Here is a 24,135-nt window from a genome sequence, read left to right on the forward strand (position 1 = left end):
CCTTTATTTCCTCTACCCTGTCAGGATAAAGTCCTTTTTCTTGAAGTTGAAACTTGCAGTTGCTACAGAGTGGAGTGGAAAAAAAATTTAAGAGTCAGAATGGCTAGAATCTTGGCTCTGCTACATACTAACTGACCTTGGGCGGCAAGTTATTTCCCTTAATCTCCAAATGTGAATACAAGCATCTTAAAGGAGATTGTGAGGCTTAAATGAGAACGTAGGCAAACACCACATTTTGTGCTTAATGAATACCAAAACCAATGTAATACCATAATTCCAGCTCCTTTTTTAAAAAACATGATTGCTATGGGGGGTGGGATGGGATGGGAGTAACAGACAGAAAACTGTACTTGAAAAATAATTAAATAAAAAAATTGAAAAAAAAACGATTGCTGTTTTTGTTTTGCTTGTTTTTTTTAAAGATTTTATTTATTTATTTTTAGAAGGGAAGGGAAGGAGAGAAGGAGAGAAATATCAATGTGTGGTTGCCTCTCTTGTGTCCCCTGCTGAGAACTGGCCTGCAACCCAGGCATGTGCCCTGACTGGGAATCGAACCACGATCCTTTGATTCGCAGGACCGTGCTCAATCCACTGAGCTACACCAGTCAGGGCCTGTTTTTTTTTTTTTTTTTTAAATTTAAATAACACTCTGCCTGTAACAGGTAGTCAAATGTTTGTCAGCTTGTCCCTAATTAGTAACTCTAGATCCAGTTAGATATTGAAATATTTAAATGGTTCTGGTTTTTGCAACTACTGTTGTTTGAGAATCAAGATTGAGAAATGGGTTTTTGAGTGAAACATACCGGCTAAACTATTTCCAGGATATATCATATCTGCCCAGTTTTTCAATTTAAACATTCTGTAAAGGTTGTTTTTGTTTTAGATATCAACACCTGGGGTAACATTAAGTCATGTTTATATTTATCTGTTGGCCATTTATCATAGAGAAAATCCTTAGTGAAGACTTTCTTCCAGGAGTTAAGTCAGGGCTAGGCAACTGAAGTTTTGGAATTGGGCTCTTTGTGCTTACCATTGTTTTCCCTGAATTTGTCTCAAAAGAATGTTTTTCTTAAAACCTTTTCCTCAGGCTATCACTTCTCTGTACCTTGAACTGGAGCAAATTCTTCCTTTACAGAAATGTTTTTGTTTATTCTTACCAGTCTGTTTGTAAAACGTTTCCCCCACTTTGGGAGGCCCAGCTCACTCTAGGCTTTTTACCTTTGTGAGTACCAGGTTATTGCAGGCTTGTGTCCCTGTGTTCCTTAGTTCTATGTGGATTTTACCCCCGGAATGCTTTAATTCCGTTCACTTGAGCATCACGTATATTTGTGGAATACTGGTTATACACCGAGGGGAAGTGAACCTGGAAGCTCTGGTTAGAAATAAATGATAGACATTCAAGGGCCTTAGGGTTTGCAAGCCAGAAACACAACTAGGCAATACCCAGATTGTTCTGAAGAACAAAAACTAAGAGTTCTTGTAGTGGAAAGTTCATTCCTGAAAAAAATCAGTCCTGACTTCTTAGCTTCTGGATTGGTCCAGATGAGGATCTAAGAGATGTGGGGTGGTCTGGATGAAGGATGTCCTCGTACTGCACTGAAGGGGTGGGGAGTATTGAGGTTTTGCTGCCAATGAGCTTACACCCAAAGGAGTAATAAAAAACTATGAACACTTGAATATTAAGTAACTGACAAATGCTTCAAGGCAGATCATGAATCAAGAAGGGGTTGGTTATTAAGCTGCTGGAGTTACAGGAAGAATGAGACTTGGAAAAACGGGAGGAGACAAGATTAATTTCATTGGCCTTTATTAACACATTATCCAGGAGGATTATTAGGAGACAATTTTAATGCGCGGAGGACTGTAGGTTGGGAGGCGACAATCCCTTATGCTATTTCAGGACACACGGTCAAAGCGGCCAGGGGTGTGCGGCCAGGGTACAGGTCTCACGCAATCCCTGCGCCCGCTTTTCCCCCACGTCCGTCCAGCCCTTGGAGCATTTAAACGCCGGGAGCCTGTCCGTCCAGAAGGGTCCTCACCTCGCCGGACACGGCAGTCCAGCCAATTCTCCTATCCGCGCAGGCACCTGCCTGGCCGCCCCGCTGGCGGGGTCCTGAGGCGCCTCGGGGAAGCGCTGTGATTGGCTGGGTTCGGGGCTGGAACCGGGCTCTGCACCGTTTGACAACCGCAGTCTGCAAGAGGCCGGGTTGAGCGGCCGCCGACCTGGGAGGGGCAGAAGGGAGGAAGGGCGGACTGCAGACCTGATGGACTGACGCCCGGCGGAGGGAGGACCGACGCCCAATCCAGACCGCCGCCCTCGCGTTCCCGCCCCACCCGGAGCCGGCGCTTTGGGCCGGCAGCCGGCCTGCCGCCGCTTTCTCCTCTGCGGCTTCTCCGGGCTCGCCCGCAGGTGAGTGACTCCCGGAGGCGGGGTCGGGCGCACCGCACACCTCGTGTTGCCATGGTCACCCGTCGCCACCTGCCATCACCTGACCGGACTCAGAACCAGGCGACCCCCAGGGCGGCGGGGGTGCAGGGCCTTGGGTAGGCTTGGGTGCTGACGGGGTGGGACTGGGGTTGCGGGTGAGGGCCCCCCGGCGCTGCCGAATGAGGACCTGGGAACTGCGGGCCAACGCGAGGCCGCCGCCCCTGGACCACACCTTCCCCTCGCTGCCAGCCCGGTTCGGGGGCGCAGCGACTCCCAGTGCCCTGGCTTTGCAAACCCCTGAGCCCTAAGAGGCCGTGGGGGTCGTGCTCACCTCGCTTCCACCAAGAGGCGGGAGAGGGGCAGGCGGGGCGAATTCTTCCTTCCTCGAGCCTCAGCTGAGCCCGTGCGAGAAGTGGACACGCCTTGGCCGGAGGAGCGGGGAGCTGCGGAGCTGGGAGCCAGCGGCAGCTTGGGGCAGCCCCGCGGGGCCGGGCTTCGCCGTTCTTACTTCAGCAATCTATGGGAGTAGCCTTTGGAGGTCTGGGCAGACGTTCGGGGAGAGGGCGGCCAACTGGATTTGGAAACAGGGATTGAGCCTGGGTTGGGGCGCCTGCCTGGGAGACGTAGGAGGTTGTAGAGCTCCTGGGGTTAAGCCGGTTCCCTGTAATGGGAGAAAGAGGTTGCGGCTGCAGCTCTGGGGCCAGGCCTTGGCCAAAAGGGCCAGAGGCGGGGGCAGGCAGCGGCGGCAGGCAGCGGCGGCGTTTGACCAGCTTCAGATTTTTGCCTTCTCTGTACCCAGACTCACAGTCACTAACCACGCATTGGTGTCTGAGCCGAGCGTTTTTTGGCAATTTGGTTCTCTGCATAATGAAAGGCGAAGTCTTTGTTCCACCCAGATTCATAGGTGGTGATCCACACATTTTATTTCCCTCCCTTTGTTGTAGACTTCATAGAATACTTCAAGAAGTTCATGGCACAGGAATTAACATGTAGGTTTTAATGTGCTAGAAATCTTTTTTCACATTAAATTCAAGTAGATTTTTTAAATTTTTGGTCTCCAGGGTTGGCATGTGTTGTCATTGAAATTTTACTAGACAGGAGAAACGCCTAGGAGCCCATTTTCCTTTATATTGCATATTCTAGAGGTCTCATTTCAAAGGAAGATACAATGAACAGTTTTACCTTAGGGTTTAGGGGTAGTTTCCACACAGGAAGGAAAAAATATTATACAGTGTTGCAAAAGACAAGCAATTAAGCCTAACAGTGTATTGTTAAATTTTAAAAAACCCAACAACCTTGAGTTTAGAGATTAGATATAACTTATTTTTTCAATTACAGTTGACATACAGTATTCTATTAATTTTAGGTATACTAAGTATGTAATTGTGTGTGTGTAAGGGATTTTAACCTGCTTATCCTCCCTCCAACTTCATGATTTTTTTCGCTTCTCTGTCTTTTTAAAAGCCAGTACTAGGAATGTATCATAGGAGAACTGGGGTCCTGTCCTATGTCCTTAATTACATAACTATTCAGTCTCTTCTGTGTGAAGAGGAGTTTATCAGTTACTTACTGAATGGACAGCATGTGATGGGATTGATACATGCTGCAGTTTGAGAAACACTCCAAAATAAGCATGAAAAGATGCAGGTTACCTTAGCAGATGGGCAAGCTGGAAGCTGGGACTTAAGTTTCCCTTTGCTGCTGATTCCAGTCTTGGAAGAGCTACTTATCCTTCTACTGGCTCTGATTTCTAGATCTGTAAAATGGGGATAGACCTGCTCCTGTTTCAGTCTCGGAATGGGCTGTGAAGTTGAACAAAATAATGTGTTTGAAAGCACTCTGGAAAAAAATCTGATTACCTTTTAATAGAGTGGACCATTGGCCAGGGTAATTAAAATGTTCTGCATGTTCTATCTGGCATTTTCAGGTCCAGGACCTTATTTCCTATGACTTTAAAAGGCTCACAGGAACTATTAAGGTGGATTTTTATTCCCCATCAGAGGTTCTTTATTACTGTGGTTACATGGAGAAGAGGGTGTTTCCTCCCTATATGTGGGTCAGGGTTGCTTTTCTGCTTTTAGGAGGTTCTCGTATTTAGAGAAGACGACTATGGCAAATAACTGTGACTTGCGTTTCATTTGGTATTGAATAATTCTCAGTGTGGATCATTGGTTCTTGATTTACAAAGAAGTACCTTCCTTTGTTCTGTGTGACTGATGCTTTTCAAATAGGAGTATTTGCAGCGTTAGAGAGAAGCTGCTGTGTGCCAGGGGATGAGTTTGTGGTCACATCACATGGCTCACACTTATGGAGTGGCCGTCAATTTTACTTGAAGACTTAGTCTTTCAATTTTACTTGAAAACAATAAAAATATATTGTTTTTATATCAAAACAAAAAGATAATACAGACAATGGAGTATTCACACTATTTCTAAGGTAAAATTCAAAGGCTTTAGAAAATTTCATGCTGAAGGGCTCTCTGAAGATACGCTTAGTTTCTTGGGCCCTTATGGAGAGAAGTGTAAGAAGCACTGCCTTAGATTTACCAGCTAATGAATGATAAATCACTGCATCGCACGGGAAACAAGTTGAATTTGTTTCTAAGACTTTGACTGACATTAGGCTCAAGATGACCTCAGTCCTAATTATCCTCTCTTGTTTTCACCCCTGCAAATGACACAGTGTTGTAATGGGAGGGTCACAGGATTGTAGTGAGATAGGCTGTCTTGGCCCATTCTTTTGTACCTTTTGCTGTGTGACCGTGGACACGTACCTAATGTCTCTGAGCATTAGTGTTATCTGTGAAATGAAATGATAGAGCTCTAAGAGTTACATAGATAATATATAGGAGTACTTAGCACAAGGCCTGACATAGTAGGTGCACAATAAATGTTAGTGCCCTTTCCATCTGTGCATCTTAGGATATCAACAATCCTTCAAATCCATTCTTAGTAGGATACCACAGTACCCTCTGATCTCCCATTGCATTTCATTTGTAATTCTTTTATGGCGCTTTTTTTTCTTTTATGGCACTTTTTAAAAAAGATTTTATTTATTTGTTTTTAGGGAGAGGGAGAGAAAGATCAATGTGCAAGAGGAACATGGATTGGTTGTCTTTTGTATGTGCCCTGACTGGGGACTGAACCCACAACCCAGGCATGTGCCCTGACCTGGAATCGAACTGGTGGCCTTTTGCTTTGTGGAATGGCACCCATCAACTGAGCCACACTGGTCAGGGCTATAGTACTCTTTACTTTCTTTTCTGATTGTTTAGTGTGGCCTTGTGGAGCGCCTGCATCGTGGGAGGTGTTAGTTGCACAGTGTGCAGTTGCTGACCAGACCATACCTGGTGCGTTGTGCTCCATTTGAGGTGTAATAAGAGGAAGATTAACAAATGTTAAGGGGAGAATGACCAGAGTGGTAGGGGGTCTGAAAGCTATGTGAAAAATAATTGAAGGAGCCTGGCTGGTGTAGCTCAGTGGATTGAGCACCGGCCTGCGAACCACACGATCACGGTTCGATTCCCAGTCAGGGCACATGCCTGGGTTTCGGGCCAGTTCCCAGCAGGGGACTCATGAGAGGCAGCAATACATTGATATTTCTCTCCCTCTCTCCTTCCCTTCCCCTCTTAAGATAAATAAAATTTTTTTAAAAATTGAAGGAAATAGGGGGATAAATAGGATTATTGGCAGATTCAAGTGTGTGAAAGTTTTTAACATAACAGATTTGTATTATCTGACCCAGAAGACATAACTAGATGAAAGTCACAAGTAGATTTCAATTCCACATTAGAAAAAAAACAACCTTTTTTACTTGTGAAAAAAGTGAAGTTCCGTATTATCTATTGTTGTGTAAAAAATTGCCCCCAAATTAGTGGCTGAAAACAACAAATCTCACTGTTTCTGAGGGTCAGGAATCTGGGCACGGCCCAGCTGCGTGCCTCTGAGTTAAGCCTCCTGGAGTTGCAGTCTCACCTGAAGACTCTACTCGGGACATTTCCCCAGCTGCCATTTCCCCCAGCTGCCGCAGGCCTGTCCCTTTCAGGCTCCCGCACTGAGGGCTTCTGTTACTCAGTGGCTGTTTCTCAGAGGCTTCCCTTAGTTTTGTCCCTGGGATCTTTCCATACGATTGGCTCACTACACAGCAGCTGGCTTCCTTCCCTCAAGATGGATATTGCAGTCTCTCTAAATCTTGGACGTGACACCCCAGCATTTCCGTACTGTTGGGTAGAAGTGAGTCACTAAATCCAGCCCACGTTCAAGGGCCAGGGACTACAAAAGGGAGTAAAGACTGGTCAGTTCATCGACGATCATGTTAGAGACTGCCTTTCACAGGTGCACTGGGGGCATTGATACCTACCTAATACCCTATGTAACTACTGCAATGTCATTGACTCTACTCCCTGTGCTGATGTGACATCCCGCTGACTATCTTGATAACTGGTGATTTGTACATCTTGATCCCATTCGCCTTTTTGTTGCTGTGATGATTCAAGAAACAAACTTCAGTTCTTTCTATGATTAATACCTGAGGCTTTTGGCCAAGAGTCAGGAGACCTTGAGTTCTTAGCTCTGCCTAATGTCTAGTAATTGTATAATTAAGTGGCGGCACTATTGCTCACTGGTTAAGTAGGATTCTCACCTTGGATTGTTTTTAACAGTGGACTGCTTTGGTCTGTCTGTACTTACCACCGGGTTTCTCTTGAGGTCAGTGGCACAATTTGTGAGCTTTATGCCTGGAAAAGTGTTCGGTCTGAGACCAGAGATCACAGCAGAGTCTGATAGGCCTTAGACAGATCCTCTGGACCAGGCTCTAAGCAAGTGAGGTAAGAGAGTGTGTTATTTAAGGGTAGAATAAAACTTTCTATACATTTTTGGTTTTAGATTTAAAGTCCTTATGCCTTACATTAATGCCTTAATTTTGCTTTTACTTGTTCTCCAAAAACTAAATTATGTTTAGCAAAGCATCGTAGCAACACAGTCAAAATTTGTCTAGATTTATCTAAGCTCTGGCTGGAGTGGCTCAGTGGATTGAGTGTAGGCCTGCGAACCAAAGAATCACGGTTTGATTCCCAGTCAGGGCACATGCCTGGGTTGCAGGCCAGTTCCCAGCAGGGGACTCACGAGAGGCAACCATATATTGATTTCTCTCCTTCTCTCCTTCCCTTCCCCTCTAAAGATAAATAAATAAAAATAAAATCTTAATAAAAAATAATTGTCTGGATTTATCCATATTTTGTGTGGTATTTTATGGATAATTGAAAAACTGAAGTTTGGCCCTGTCCAGGTGGCTCAGTTGCTTGGAGCATAGTCCCATACACCAGAAGGTTGTGGGTTCAATTCCTGGTCAGGGCACAGACCTAGGTGGTGGGTTCCATCTTGGTCAGGTTGAAGATGGGAGGCGACTGATGGCTGTTTCTCTCTCACATTGATGTCTCTCTTTCTCCCCCCCTTTCTATCTCCCTAAAATTAACAAAAAATATCCTCTGTGAGGATTTTTTTAAAAAGTTTAAAAACTGAAGTTCATTTTAAACTTGAAGTTAAACTCTAGAGTTCTTTCATCTTTCCTTCTTTCTTTCCTTCCTTAGTTCCTTCCTTCCTTCCTCTTTCTTTTGAGGCTCCCTTCCCTCCTCCCAGTTTTAATACTGCTTATTTTTTTTATGTTTTCATGGCTCTATAATTTAAATAACATAATTTTAAAATTACATGGGGTTTATTTATTTATTTATTTAATATATTTTATTGATTATACCATTACAGTTGTTTTATTCCCCCCTTCATTCCCCTCCACCCGCACACTCCCTCCCCCACCATTCTCCCCCCCTAAGTTTATAACCAGGTGTCTCAAGTTCTTTAGATTCTATATTTCCCCCACTATTCTTGCCCTCCCCCCAACTATTTTCTACCTACCATCTATGCTATTTTCTGTGCCTTCTCCCCCCTTCTCCTCCTCCCACTCCCCTGTTTCTAACCCTCCATGTGTTCTTCATTTCTATGGTTCCACTCCTGATCTAGCTGTCCTCTTGGTTTGCTTTTGTTTTAGGTGTGGTTGTTAATAACTGTGTGTTTGCTGTCCTTTCACTGTTCATATTTTTCATCTTCTTTTTCTTATATAAGTCCCTTTAGCATTTCATATAATAAGGGCTTGGTGATGATGAACTCCTTGAACTTGACCTTATCTGAGAAGCACTTTATCTGTCCTTCCATTCTAAATGAAAGTTTTGCTGGATAAAGCAATCTTGGCTGTAGGTCTTTGGATTTCATGACTTGGAATACTTCTTTCCAGCCCCTTCTTGCCTGTAAGGTCTCTTTTGAGAAATCCGCTGACAGTCTGATGGGTACTCCTTTGTAGGTGACTGTCCCCTTATCCCTTGCTGCTTCTAGGATTCTCTCCTTCATTTTAGTCTTGGCTAATGTAATTATGATGTGCCTTGGTGTGTTCCTTCTTGGGTCCAACTTCTTTGGGACTCTCTGAGCTTCCTGGATTTCCTGGAAGTCTATTTCCTTTGCCAGACTGGGGAAGTTCTCCTTTATTATTTGTTCAAATACGTTTTCCACTCGTGGCTGTTTCTTTCCCCCTTCTGGTACCCCTATAATTCGGATGTTGGAACGTTTAAAGATGTCCTGGAGGTTCCTAAGCCTCTCCTCATTTTTTTGAATTCTCATTTCTTCATTCCTTTCTGGTGGGATGTTTTGTTCTTCCTTCTGGTCCATTCCATTGATTTGAGTCCCAGTTTCCTTTCCATCACTATTGGTTTCCTGGACATCTCCCTTCATTTCAATTAGTTTAGCCTTCATATGTTCCTCTAATTTGTGACTATAATCAACCAGTTCTGTGAGCATCCTGATAAACAGTGTCTTGAATTGTGCTTCTGAGAGGCTGGCAATTTCTCAGTCGCTGAGAGTTAATCGGCTCTGGGACTTTGAGTTCTTCTTGCGCCATCTTTTGGGCTGTTTGTGCCTGTTACGTAGAAGGATCGGAGCCCTAGGTGTTCCCCAGAGCAGGGCAACTCAGTCGCTGGGTTGTGACGCTGTATATGGGGGCGGGCTCAAAGAGGAGCAGTGGCGTCCTGTCTGCCAGTCTGCCACCTCCTGCACCGCAACCGTCACTGGGTCCATGCGTTTTGTCCCACTGCACGCGAGTGCGCCACCGCCGTCAGCCCTCGCCCCCTGGGGCCTGCGTGGTCCATCTCACTGTGCGCGAATGTGAGACCGTGGTCAGTCTGCCCCACACCCCGACTGGGTCCGGGCTGCCTGCGCGCCTCGGTTGGGGGATCTGTCCTGCCTGACCCAGCTCCGCTGCTGGCTCCACCCCTCTTACCGTCCCCGGTGAATGGTTCGTCGATGTGGGACTTCCATATAATTCAATTTTCCGGTCTTTGGCTGTGTCTTTGTTCTCCAAACCTTTGTTGTATTCAAACTTGGTTGTGGGAGAAGGCACAGTGTTTCCACCTATACCTCCATCTTGGCGGAAGTCCTACATGGGGTTTGTTAAGTAGGAGTTAGGAAGTACTGTATTTTGCCATGTATAACATGCACCCATATTTTTGGCCTAAACTTTCAGGAAAAAAAATGTTTTAGTTTTTTAATTCAGTTTTTAATTTATTTATATTTAGAGACAAAATTGATTATCATAGTCCATGGTATTATTTTGCATACAGATATCATTATTGCTTTCTTGAGTTATACTTTTAATGCATAGGCATAAATAAAAGGTTTAAAAACATTTATGTACTCAGATATGGCACCAGCTTGCTGGCTCTGTGGGTGGAGGGTCTAGAAAAGGGACAATGACTGTGCTCACCTCGATGCCAGGGACTTCAGTTCCTCCCTGAATGCCACTGGTGCCTTTCCAGCTGCTACCCCAGTGCTAGAGCCCAGAGGGAGTGAGACTGAGTAGTTGAGCTGAGACAAAGGAATATGACCCAGATGAAATAACAGATTGAAACTCCAGAAGAAGAACTAAACGACGAGAAGACAGCCAACCTATCAGATGTAGAGTTTAAAACACTGCTAATCAGGATGCTCACAGAAATGATTGAGTACAGCCGCAAAATAAAGGAAGAAATGAAGGCTATACAAAGTGAAATAAAGAAAAATATACAGGGAATCGACAGAGAAGGGGAGGAAACCGGGACTCAAATCAATGATTTGAAACATAAGGAAGAAATAAACATTCAAATGGAACAGAATTAAGAAACATGAATTTGAAAAAGTGAGGAGAGGCTTAGGAACCTCTGCAGCAACTTTAAATGTTCCAACATCTGAATCATAGGGGTGCCAGAAGGAGAAGAGGAAGAACAAGAAATTGAAAACTTATTTGAAAAAATAATGAAGGAGAACTTCCCCAATCTGGCAAAGACAATAGATATACATGTCCAAAAAGCTCAGAGTGTCCCAAAGAAGTTGGACCCAAAGAGGAACATACCAAGACACATCATAATGAAATTACCCAAGATGAAAGATAAGGGGAGAATCTTAAAATCATCAAGAGAAAAAGAGAGAGTTACCTACAAAGGAGTTCCCATAAGACTATAAGCTGATTTCTCAGCTTAAAAGAAACCTTGAAGGCAAGAAGGGGCTGGAAAGAAATATTCAAAGTCATGAAAGGCAAGGACCTATAACTTAGATTACTCTATCCAGCAAAGCTATCATTTGGAATGGAAGGGCAGATAAAGTGATTCCCAGATGAGGTCAAGTTAAAGGAATTCATTATTATAATAGCCCTTATTATAGGCAATGTTAAAGGGACTTATCTAAGAAAAAGAAGTTAAAAATAGGAACACTAGAATGACAACAAACTCACAACTATCAAAAGTTGAACGTAAAAAAAAACAAAAATAAAAAAAACAAACTAAGCAAACAACCAGAACAGGAACAGAGTCACAGGAATGGAGCTCACATGGAAGGATATCAGTGGGGAGTGGGAAGGGGGAGAATAAGGGAAAGGGTGCAGGGAATAAGAAGCATAAATGGTAGGTACACAATAGACAGGGGGATGTTAAGAACAGTATGGGAAATGGAGAAGCCAAAGAACTTACATGTAAGTCCAAGGGCATGAACTAAGAGGGGGAATGCTACAGGGAACGGGGGGGTTCCGGGCAGAGAGTATAAAGGAGAGACAAAAGAATGGACAACTGTAATAGCATAATCAATGAAATCTACTTTAAAAAGATTTATGTAGATACAGAATCTATTTATATAGATACAGAATTATACATTATACCAACCATGTATAATGTGCATCGCTGTTTTCCCCTAAAAAATTTGGGCAAAAAGGTGCACATTATTATACATGGCAAAATATGATATATTTTGTTAGACCTGAAGAGATCTTTTAAAATAAAAAGTAATCTTTAATTTTATTTTAATTTCTAACAAAATTGAGCTAATACCTTTTGTCTGAGTAGCTAGAAGAACATTTAAAAGTCTGGTTAGATTGTTATTAATGCAAACTTCTAGATTATTTACCTACTCTGTTAATATTCTTTAATAGAAGAATAATATAAAAGATCACAGAACAGTGGACCTCTCTTAGAAAATTATTTCAGTACTATGAAGCCTTTTCTTTTGGCATATTTAAGTGATATGTTGCCGTATGTTACCTTGTTTTTGCAAGGTGTCTTCGCTCTTCCCTTTCTGGGGAATCAGTGTTGTAGAAGGAGCTTTAGAATCGGGCAGACTTTTGGTTCCAACCTTATACTAGGGTTATAGCCTTCAGCTGCTGTTCCTTCCTTCCTTTCTTCCCTCCCTCTTTTTCTTCCTCTTTCTTTCTGTCTCTTGCTCTGTGTATGCCTCTTTGCCTGTCCTCTTTTGTTCTATATTTATGTCTCTTTTTCACAATCAGAAATCCTTTTTCATTGCTACAAGGCCTAAGTAAGACAGGAATTGGGGAGGAGACAATTTCTTATCTGTGTACCAAGCTTAGACAGCCCAGCTGTTTAAAGAACTAATGAAGAATTCAAGAGTTCTACTTGTTCAGATGTTTAAGGAACAAATATGTGTGTCTTTGTCCTGTGTTTGTTTTGCTACCCTCTCGGATAGCTTCCCTGTGGTACTTTTAAGAGAGTTCCTGGTTGATGTTGACATGGATGCTGATATCAGGATTTGTGCCCGGGCACACTTCTGAAAGAAGTGTTGAGCTGCTTGTGAGATGCACGTTTGGCCTTAGTGTGGATGTCAGGCTGATTTCCTCACCTTACAGAGCCAAGTGTCTTCATCTGTAAAGTGGGATGCAATTGTCTATCTCATAGGATTGTTGCAAGGATCAGTCAAACAAAAGTAAAGGCTGCAGAATGGTACTCAGCAGGCTCTACATTGTAAACGTAGCAGTTAATCCTGTCTTGGAAATTCTACCATAGTTGGTACCTTGGTAGAGAAGAGAACCTTTGAGATCTAATCTTGTAGTAATTTTTTTTCATTCTCATAATTGTTTTCTCTTTGAAGTTAAAAATTGTATTAATACAAGAAATGAATGTATAAACATACAAGTACATGTCTGTAAACCATTTACATGTTGCAGATGGGTAAGAGCAACAGTCTCCCCTCAGCCTCGTTTCCCTCCTGGTTCCCCGTCCTCTCTCCACTCTCATTCCTTTCTTCAGGGGAACAGTCAGAAATGTATCTCAATAGGTCCATGTTATATATTTAGACACGGGGGTAGCATGCCTCCCCTTTTTTTAATCTTCATCTGAGGACATTTTTTCATTAGAGAGGAAGGCTTTTAGAGAGCCAGGGTGACAGAGAAACACCCACTGGTTGCTTCCCAGGCCGGGACCATGGGTGGTGTGCACCAGACTGGGAACTGAACCTACAACCTTTTCTCTACAGGACAAGGCTCCAGCGAACCCAGCCACATCTGCCAGGGCTCGTGCCTTCCCTTTAAAAAAATACAGGATGGGGAAAAAGTAGCAACATTGTATTTATAATTCCTGAAGGACCAGGAATGTGTAATTAAATGACCTGGCAGCAACATAAGAGTGCTATTTTGTTAAAAGGATAGGTAGCAGGTTTCTTTCTTTTTCTTTTTTTAGAGGAAAATGTGCAGTTTGATATTTTCTTCAACAGCTTTACAGGCTTCATTTCCTTATCTGCATTTTTGCCTGTGAACTGGACCTGCAAAGCGCTGTCATTCAGTGTTGGGCATTCCGTAATAGTTGGAAAATTAAAGAGAGCGGTTTTCATTGTGTAGGAGGGAGTTGGGTGGAGTTGGGGATTAATGGACTTTCTTAAGCACTGTTTTTTTTTACTATAAAATTTATGGTGGCTGTACCCCAATTTCCTGAACCTTATACTTGAGAATTATTCTTAGCTTAGTGTTTTTCTTCCTTCCTAATCTGTATTATAAGTAGAATAATCTCATTGCAAAAGGTCATTTAAATCATATCCATATTTGTTTAGAAAGCTACTGCTTATTTTTTTTCATGAAACTTTTTTCATATTTATGTATGGAAATGTATATAGAAGCTGGTATATTTCTTTCATTATGTCATTATTAAAATACCGCTTTCATTATTAAAATACCTCATTATTTCTTTCTTATTGTTAGCATTTTGGCTTTAATTAGATTTAAAAAATAATTTTAGCCCTGACTGGTGTGGCTCAGTAGGTTGGACATTGTCCGGTTAACCAGAAGGTGGCCAGCTCAGTTCCTGGTCAGGGCACGTGCCTGGGTTGCAGGGCCAGGTCCCCAGTTGGGGGCAAGTGAGAGGCAACAGATAGATGTTTCTCTCGCACATCGATGTTTCTCTCCCTCTCTTTCCCTCCCTTCCCTCTCTCTAAAAGTAACTAATAAAATCTCTTAAAAATAATAATTGTATTTCTGGCCTCTTAATATGTTCTTCTAATCTTGTTACACTGCAATTTGAAACTTAGTTTCTGTGGATATTGTCATCTAAATATTAAATACTAACCACCTGCCAGCTGGTTTTCAGATGTACTTACTGTTAAAGAAAAGTCTTATTTCCTTACTTACCTAGTCCAAGAATTAGATGTAAGTAAAAATTTTTTAAAGATTATTTATTTATTTATTTTTAGACAGAGGGGAAGGGAGAAAGAGAGGGAGAGAAACATCAGCATGTGGTTGCCTCTCGTGTGCTCCTACTGGGGACCTGGCCGGCAACCCAGCCATGTGCCCTGACTGGGAATTGAACTGGCGACCCTTAGGTTCGCAGGCCATAGCTCAATCCACTGAGCCACACCAGCCAGGGCTAAAAATTTATATTTTAAAGGAAGATGTTTTTTGTGATTTTTTTTTAACAGACAAATCAGTCATTTAATATGGAAATATTGAAGCAATCTGATTTTTTTTCTATTTTCAGTGGAATACACTGTTTTGGCCCTACATAAATTCCAAGTGGTGAGTGCTCATCCCATGTGTAGTGTGGGGCGGCAGGTCTACCTGAGGTGCCGTCAGAGCTGACTTGGGCTGGAGACCAGTCAGACTGAGGGCTGAGGCTCTGTTTCTTGGGATGGCTTTTAGAGCAGCTGGGAATAAAGTCTACTCTGTACTTTGTCTTTAGAGTTACTTCTTTGTTTATTTTTATATGTTAACTAATGTTTTGTACTCTATGTCTCATTTTAAAAGATAATTTTCGCTGTTCTTAAGCTAGTTAACTCTTACTGATTTATGGCCTTCCTGGGAAGGTGGTATGAAGCATTAATTATTCAATTCTTTTCCTCTGAATCAGGGAGAATTCTAGCTTTCTGTAATAATTGATAGTTTAAGATTAGAAGTGTTTATGAATTAAATGTTATCTTTAAAGGTATGTGCAGTAGTTCCCGTCATTGACGGTGTCAGTTACCTGCAGTCAACCACAGTCCAAAAATATTAACTGGAAATTTCCAAAATCAATCATTCACGTGTTAAATCGTGCGCTGTTCTGAGTGCGGCAGTGAGCTCTCGCTCAGCCCTGCTGCAGCCGCCCAGGCACAAGCCGCCCGCTGTCCAGGGTGTTCGCCCTGTGCACGCTCCTCGCCCGGCACTCCCTTAGTGGCTGTCTTGGTCGTCAGATTGACTGTCTTCCTTAGCCCTTATATTACGTCCTAATGACCCCAGAGCACAAGAGTGGTGATGCTGGCAATTTAGATGTGCCGAAGAGAAGCTGTAACATGCTTCTTTTGAGTGAAAAGGTCTGTATGTATAGGAAAAGCATAGTGTATATAGGGTTCAGTACTGTCCCCTGGGCATCTTGGAATAGATCCCCTGCAGATAAGGGGCACTACTGTGTATGTGTCTCTGTGTACATTCTTTAAAAAGATATTTCGTTTATTTATTTTTAGAGAGACAGGAGGGGAGGGAGAAAGGAAGGGAGAGAAACACGGATGTGTGGGAGATTTACCAGTTGTCCCTCGCACACCCCCAACTGGGAACTTGGTCTGCACCCGAGGCATGTGCCCTGACCAGTAGTTGAACCGGCGACCCTTCAGTCCACAGGCTGGTGCTCAATCTACTGAGCCACACCAGCCAGGACTGAACATATGAATTTTCAAAGGCACAAACATTCAGACCACAGCAAATGAGCCTCCATTACCCATTACCCTGCTTCAGTAGTTATGATTATCATTTGATCTTTCTCTCCTCCCACTCCCCTCTTCTTGTATTATTTTGAAGTAAATCACAGACTTTATATCAGCCAATCTATAATTATTCCATTGTGCATCTCTCAAAGATAAGGACTTTAAAAACATCACAGTTGTACCTTTATTACACTTTAAAGAATGACTTGGTTTTAGTAAGTATTACAATTACACTGCAAAATACCTATGCTAAATATTTCCAAAAAAACAGTTATCTGTAGTTTCCAGACAGTTAATAACACTTAGAAATAAAAATAGCACTAATTTTTGTTTTGTTCTGTTTAACATTTAGACTGTCAACATGACGGCGGAAGAAACAGTGAATGTAAAAGAGGTGGAAATCATTAAGCTGATTTTAGACTTCTTGAATTCGAAGAAGCTTCACATCAGTATGTTGGCTCTCGAGAAGGAAAGTGGGGTCATAAACGGCCTATTTTCAGATGATATGCTTTTCCTGAGGTACGAATTCATTAGTTCTGTGGGGTTTGTTGCTCCTTGAAAGAAATGTGAAGTATCAGTAAGGTAATAATGTATAAGTCAAGTAGATCCTTATAGTCATAAGTAAAAGGGTACATAAGAAAAGGGTACATAAGTATAATTTTAAAAAATTGCCTATATTGCAAAATTTACAAAAACATTTACAAAACAATGTTTTCTGTAGACTGTTTTTAGTAGTGAGATCTAGAGTTCCATTAAAAAAAAGAGGTAAAAGAAAAAAAAACGAGGTAGAGAGACATTGTGGATGTGGCATTGTCGTAAAAACTAGTTGATGAAGGAAGCGGAGACTCCAGAAGGGTGATGTTGTTCTGAAACCACCCCACCGCCCAGACATGCTACCGATGACTTTCTGTGCACAGTAAAAACTAACAGCGATTATGTTGCATTTATAGATTAGTGTCCTGCCTTATCTATTCACACTGGAAGGATTCTCTATGTGATTACCAACTTTACACTCTAAAATTTTTCAATTTTCTTAATATACTAATGGCTTCTCTGTTTTTAGACAAATCGTTTTCAATTTTTCTGAAATAAATGCTCTGCTGAGCATCTTTTTTCTGTATCTTGGATTAGAACAAGATTCTTGGAGGTTGGATTGCAGAGCAAAAGGGAATTAATGTTTGCCAAAGTGGAAAGCTAAATATATCCTAACTTGGACAGAAAGAGAAAAACTCAAATTTCTGGAGAGAACTGTGTTTTATGCTTGTGTGGTAAAAATGCCGAGTGTCCCTGACAAAAGGCACAGGATCTTGGATCTGTGGCACTGTGACTTGGAAAGCCTTAAGAAATGAAGTCTCCCTAGTTCATGAAAAAGGAACTTTAGGAAAAGCTTTGTGATAGTAGGCGAGTTTGTTGGAACTCCACCGCACGGCCCCTGTATTTGGCATAAAGAACGGCAGGGAGCTCCTGGGAGCTGAGGCAGCGGGAAGGCCAGGCGCCAGTCCCCAGGCAGTATCCCTGTGGCCCTGCCTTCCAAAGGCGACTGCTCCTGAAATTGAGCTGCGACTTTCAAATATCCCCTCCAGGAACCTGTTGGTTTGTGAGGAATTTTTGCTGATCTGGAGGGAAATGCATGGAATTGTAAAATAGCAAGTTTTTCATGTAACTAGATGTATTCATCTTAGAGGGCTGGCCTTTGAAATTGCCTCCTTCCTACCTTTATAAATATTTAATGTCCCTTTATAAAATGATTATGATACAGTGATTGCTTTTTATTGATGTTTCTGCTGTACAGAATCAAAAGTCGGCAGTCCTGTGTAGATTCTCCTACTCATCCCTTCCTTTAAAAAATTTACTGTTCTAAAAATCCAAAAGGTGGGAAACTGCTATTATAAAGGAAGAGCTGCAACGGAAATGCCTTCTAAGGTGGAAGTTCCCGTAGAACCTAGAGTAGGATGGAGTCCGACCGTACTCCGTCCTGTGTTCATTCTCAGAGTGTAAGCTGTGGCGCTGAATGCCTCAGAGATGGAGGACTCCCAGTTCAGAGCAGGGTTTGTCAACCTCGGCGCTATTAACGTTTTGTGCACGAGAGTTCTTCGTTGCGTGTGTGCTTGGGGAGGGGCGTCCTGTGTGGGGGGGGTGTTCAGCAGCATCTCTGACCGGCACCCAGCGGGTATCAGTAGCACTCCCGCTGTGACCGCCAAAAATGTCTCCAGACACTGCCAGGTTGCCCCCAGGAGAGAAAACACGGGCAGGAACACACCCACACACTGGCTCCTGAGTGATAGAGAATAGCTTTCAAACTGTAAGATGCCTAGGGCAATAAAGGAATTTTTAGATTTAGTCCCATTTTTTTTACATATGTGTAAAAACACATATATATTAGAATGAGGAGTGTTGAAAGATTCACTAATTCTTCTCGTATAGCATATGTTGTTACAAATAAGTTGTGGGAAAATTGTTTTATTGTAGTGGTTGAGGAACCAAGTAAAAAGTCCCTCTCCTTACAGACTTCGGGCTGAAGCTTTAATACTATCTTGTCATCTATCCTGCTTTTAATTAGTGTAACCCAAATTTGACAAATACATGGATTTTTTTCTTTATATAGGCAGCTAATCCTTGATGGTCAGTGGGATGAAGTTCTTCAGTTCATTCAGCCTCTAGAATGTATGGAAAAATTTGACAAGAAAAGGTAAGATTTCACCCGAAGTTTTAAATATCTTATCACTGGTAGAAGTTTAGCAAAAAAAACCCCCACAATAAACAATAAAAAAAAGACTTTGTTTTTCCATTGCTTGAGGGCACTTCCACAGGACACATTGCATGCTCTTCAATTAGTTGAATCTGATACATAACCTACTTAATCAACAGCATCTGTATCCAGAAAGTCACAAGGGCCATGACTGAAGCCGTTGTTTCTTTGTAATAGTGGGAAGATTTTAAAGCTATCATTTCATTGTCTCCTGGCCTCCATTACTTCTGACAAACAGCTGAGTGTGTATCTTTATTCTTTTGTATGTAATGTTTCTTTTTTTTCTGCCTGCCTTCAAGATTTTTTATTTTTATTTTTTAAAAGATTTTATTTATTTTTTTGAGAGAGGGAAGGGAGGGAGAAAGAAAGAGAGAGAAACATCAATGTGTGGTTGCCTCTTGAGTGCTCCCTACTGGGGACCTGGCTCGAAACCCAGGGATGTGCCCTGACTGGGAATCGAACTGGTAACCCTTTGGTTCGCAGGCCGACACTCAACCCACTGAGCCACACCAGCCAGATGTCTTCAAGATTTCTTAAAAAATTGAGATGTAATTGACAGTTTCAGAAGTTCTACGTAATGATTCAGTATTTGCAAAATAATCCCCCCAATTAGTCTAACATCCATCCCCATACATAGTTACAAATTCTGTTTCTTGTTATGAGGACTTTTAAGATCTACTCTTTTAGCAACTTTAAAATATGCAGTACAGTATTAACTGTCACCAAGCTGTACATTGCACCCCCGAGACTGACTTATATTTTATAACTGGAAGTTGGTGCCTTTCAGCCCCCCTCTCCCGTTTCATCCATTCCCACCTTTGGCAACAACAAGAGTTTTTCTTTTTCATTGGTTTTCAGCAGTTCCAGAGACAGCCAAGGATTTGGGCAGATTATACCATAGAGTTTGGTGTATCTGCCATTGTGGCTTCCTCCTTTTTTGGATTCCCTCCCCTCCCCCCGTTTTGCAGCTGCTCTGGCAGTGCCAGGCACCCTGCCGACTTCTCGAGCTGGCGAACTGCAGCTCTGTGCTTGAGTTGGAGCTGGTACCCTGTGGACCGGGGGCGCCCTCAGCCGGAAGGCGCCCTGATACTTCTACCCTGGAGTATCAGCCCCGAAAGTTCCCTTTTCCCAAGGACTAACTTCCCTCCCGTTGTGCCAGCTTTTTGCTGTTCCTCGGGGCCTTCTAACAGTTGGGGTTTTTTTGGGGGGTCTAGGTTTTGTCATTTACCTGTATAGAAAGGTCAGCCAGGTACAAGTGACTCAGCCATTAGCAGGAGTGGAACTTCCCTTTTTGGGGTCTGCATTCACACCAGGCTGTCGGTACCCGTTTGCTTTGGTGCCTTCTGCCCTTATCTGGAGTCCTGTTCCTTTCATCACCTCCTGCCTGTACGCTGGCGCACTCCTGGTCATCTTCCAAGAGTCGGTTTTTCGAAGGCTTTCCTCGCACTTCCTTTCTGGTAGTATTGGTCTCACGTGCCTTTGGACCTTCCTGAACACTGTGCGTGTTTCATGTGGCTTATTAGTTGGCCCTCTTTTTTGAAAGCATGGATTTTGTGTTTACAGGACATATGTTTGTGCCACAGCAATGGTTGAAAGAATGAAGTCTTGTTATTATTTTCTTTCAGTTCTTAGAAATACTTTTTCATTAGAGTGCTTAAGGCATCCAGCATTTTTGGGTTCTTAGGCAAGTCAAAGACTCTTTGCTTTCCCTTTTCCTTCCTGAAAATTTCTGCTAAAAAGTGTTAAGTCTTTAGTTATTTTATGACCTTTTTAGAAATGTTGTTCATTTCTCCTTACCCTTTCAGCTTATTTATATTAGGCTGTTCTCATGTTTGAAAAGAAAAATAGTCATATTTTGAGAAAACAAAAACATTGTGAGTATAGAGGATTTTGATTTTATATCAGGTTATGTTTGACATCTTCCATAAAAACTTGATTTTTGGTTAGAATTAATTTTGGAAGTAGAAATCCTTTCTTTGAGTATTAAGTTGTGATTATTTGCTACTGAAATAATTTTTACTATAGTTTCAATGTGATAAGCTTTAGAAACCATTTTAAGAATTCCTGAAAGCAATGGTACTTATAGTAACTTATAGGTACATTTGATTTCTGAGATATTGGAAAATTATTTTTTTTAAATCCTTTGTTTTTAAAGAAATAACTACTTTTTTCAGACACACTTGGCCTGTTTTGCTTCAGGAACTTGGGTTTCATTTTCGGTCTTGGACATTGCTATAACTCAGCCTTTTAATCATTTTAATTGCTGTCTTTATTTTTCACAGGTTTCGTTACATTATCCTGAAGCAGAAGTTTTTAGAAGCTCTATGTGTTAACAACGCAATGTCAGCGGAAGACGAGCCCCAGCACGTAAGGTTTTTATTCCTGAAGGTTTGCGCCCTGGTCTTGTTTCAGCCGTCAGTGTTTCATTGACTCAAACGAAATATTAGTGTCATGAGTGCTCGAAGTTTTTGTGAGCTGGGATGGGGTAAGATCTGCTCCTTTACAGTCATGGTACTTTCCGCCCGTCGTACGTCCAGATTTGTCCCAGGGTGGAGGCAGAGGTGATAAATGAATGGCCGGCTAGTTGGAGAGCCACGCTCCCCTCCTGGTTACGGCGGCTTCGGTAGCAGTAGATGTGTGACCCGACGACTGGAGCGCGTTGCTCGTTTTTGTGTCCCAGGAGTAGACTGTGTGCACCTCTTCTTTCTGTCTTATCAGTATTTCCTTTGATCCAGAAGTGGGTTGGTTTTTTTTCAAATATTTAATTAATGTATTTTTAGAGAGAGGGGAAGGGAAGGAGAAAGAGTGGGAGAGAAACATCAATGTGTGGTTGCCTCTCATGTATCCCCTACTTGGGACCTGGGCTGCAACCCAGGCATGTGCCCTGACTGGGAATCGAACTGGCGACCCTTTGTTTCCCAGGCCCACGCTCAATCCACTGAGCTACACCAGCCAGGTCTTAGAAGTGGGTTTTTGATCAAATGATTGTCTTTCTGACAATATAAATCCAATGATATTAAATTCTTTCTGACCAGAGAATTACTTTTCAAGTTTTAAAATATTATTATGGTTACGTCTAAAACCAATGAAACTTTTATTAAGTGCCAGTATGTGTCCTTGCAATGAACTGTAAAGAAATTATAGTGCGGACTTTCATATATAATAGAGAAATGTTTGCCAGATAATGATGTTTAAAAGTGGAAAGAACACTGGAATGTAAGTCAAAAGACCTCATTTTTATTCTTTGTCACTAACAAACTGAATTTCTTTGGTTAAATCTGCATCCTAACTTTTCCCATATGTAAGACATAGAAGCTGGAATATGTTGGCTGTAAGTTTCCTTACATCATTTAAAGTGTCTGGGGAAAAATTAAAAAATAAAAGCTTATTAGACATTATGATAACATTTACCATACAAATTATTGTAATTTGTCTCCCAGCTAAGCCTCCTCTTATTCTCTATACTATTCTTGTAGCAAATGGACTGTAGGATGGTCCTTCTCTTGATTTGCTTTCTTTTTCTGTACAAACATTCTTAACCCAGGTTTTGAGGATGGCTCTTTTGCCTTTTGGATGAAACTGGAGTGATAGCAACCTACAGAGACAGTTGAATGTTGGCGTGCTGCAGTTCTCAGTTTTACAAAACTCAGTTGTTACCCTTAAAAACTGCACATTTTGAAAAATAATAGTCAGGCCTGAATTATAACACTATTTGTATAGATGAAAGCTTCATGTGCTAACTGACAAAATTACTTAATGTTTTCATTTTATTTTTAATTTTTTTTTTAAAAAATGTATCTTTAGAGGGGAAGGGAAGGAGAGAAGGAGAGAAACATTAATGTATGGTTGTGTCTCATGCGCCCCCTGCTGGGAACTGGCCTGCAACCCAGGCATGTGCCCTGACTGGGAATCGAACTGCGATTGTGTGGTTCGCAGGCCTGCGCTCAATCCACTGAGCTATACCAGCCAGGGCTTAATCTTTTCATTTTAGTAGTGAAAAACATTTTGGTTTCTGACTTGGAAGTTGTTAAATATTCTAAAAATTCTATCAGTATTCTGTGACACCAGAAGTTATTCTTTTGCAGTTCAGTCGTTGATGGAAGTACGCAAAGTATCTCTGTATTTGAATGAAACACTCTCATTGTTCCTGCCTCTCAGCATCTTTCTTTATAGTGATAACTTGCATTTTCCTTACAGCTGGAGTTCACTATGCAAGAGGCTGTGCAGTGTTTGCACGCCTTAGAAGAGTACTGTCCTTCTAAAGACGACTACAGCAAGCTCTGTTTGCTTCTGACTCTGCCTCGTCTGACCAACCACGCCGAATTCAAGGACTGGAACCCCAGCACTGCACGGGTGCACTGTTTTGAAGAGGCGTGTGTTATGGTTGCAGAATTCATCCCTGCCGATAGGAAGCTGAGTGAGGCTGGTTTTAAAGCCAGCAACAATCGTTTATTTCAGCTCGTAATGAAGGGCCTCCTTTATGAGTGCTGCGTAGAGTTTTGTCAAAGTAAAGCCACCGGAGAAGAAATTACAGAAAGCGAAGTACTTCTTGGCATCGACCTCTTGTGTGGTAATGGTTGTGACGATTTGGATCTGAGTTTATTGTCATGGCTTCAGAACCTCCCATCTTCGGTCTTCTCTTGTGCTTTTGAACAGAAAATGCTTAATATTCATGTTGACAAACTCCTGAAACCCACAAAAGCTGCGTACGCTGATCTTTTGACTCCTCTTATCAGCAAACTCTCTCCCTATCCATCATCTCCAATGAGAAGGCCGCAGTCAGCTGACGCCTACATGACCCGCTCGCTGAACCCTGCTCTAGACGGCCTCACCTGTGGGCTGACCAGTCACGACAAGAGAATCTCAGACCTTGGGAACAAAACTTCCCCAATGTCACACTCCTTTGCTAACTTCCATTATCCGGGGGCACAGAACCTCAGTAGAAGTCTCATGCTTGAGAATACAGAATGTCACAGTATTTATGAAGAATCCCCTGAACGGTAAGCTTTTGGTCATAAAAAAGTTTAAAAATCTCAGTGAGCATGAGGTAATCTAATTGTGTGTGTGTGTGTGTGTGTGTGTGTGTGTGTATGGGTGGTGGTGGGGCAGTGTGTTTTCTTAGTGTTCAAGTTCCTTGAGATGAAAGCTTGTCCTTAAAACTTTACAAAGGGTGTTTAAATTTTGATAGTTAGAATTATCAGGGAAAATCTTTCTATTTTTGTCCTGTGTTATTCTTTCTTTTGCTGGTTATAAAAGCAATATGTGTGCTCTGAAGAAATTCTGGAACCTATAGAGGAGTGTAAATTTGAGAATTAAAATTCTACATAGTCTCGCCCTAGCTGGTGTAGCTCAGTGGATTGAGCTCAGGCCTGTGAACCAAAGGATCATGGTTCGATTCCCAGTCAGGGCACATGCCTGGGTTGTAGGCCAGTTCCCAGCCG

The 24,135-nt window shown here is 42.2% G+C and overlaps 1 protein-coding gene and 1 long non-coding RNA gene across 6 annotated transcripts in view; one reads left to right on the forward strand and one right to left on the reverse strand.

Moving 5' to 3' along the window:
• Nucleotides 1-1,790: 1,790 nt before the first annotated feature.
• LOC118990056 (uncharacterized) lies at nucleotides 1,791-2,878 on the reverse strand. The gene is made up of 2 exons (XR_005067161.1): nucleotides 2,760-2,878; nucleotides 1,791-2,223 (listed from the first exon to the last, which is right to left on the reverse strand). It is a non-coding gene; the product is annotated as an uncharacterized LOC118990056 (long non-coding RNA).
• The window catches only part of WDR47 (WD repeat domain 47), a 46,349-nt gene continuing 24,434 nt past the window's right edge, over nucleotides 2,221-24,135 (forward strand). For all 5 annotated transcript variants that reach the window (XM_037050423.1, XM_037050426.1, XM_037050428.1 and 2 more), the window contains exons 1-5: nucleotides 2,221-2,410; nucleotides 16,298-16,464; nucleotides 18,551-18,634; nucleotides 20,977-21,061; nucleotides 22,892-23,694. In XM_037050423.1, the coding sequence (XP_036906318.1) occupies nucleotides 16,307-16,464; nucleotides 18,551-18,634; nucleotides 20,977-21,061; nucleotides 22,892-23,694 (1,130 nt within the window). In that variant the 5' untranslated portion in view covers nucleotides 2,221-2,410; nucleotides 16,298-16,306. The remainder of the gene's footprint in view (nucleotides 2,411-16,297; nucleotides 16,465-18,550; nucleotides 18,635-20,976; nucleotides 21,062-22,891; nucleotides 23,695-24,135) is intronic.

This window comes from Sturnira hondurensis, unplaced genomic scaffold (assembly GCF_014824575.4).
Source record: "Sturnira hondurensis isolate 20B ecotype Veracruz unplaced genomic scaffold, ASM1482457v3 Scaffold0006799, whole genome shotgun sequence".
Classification (NCBI taxonomy): Eukaryota; Metazoa; Chordata; class Mammalia; order Chiroptera; family Phyllostomidae; genus Sturnira; species Sturnira hondurensis.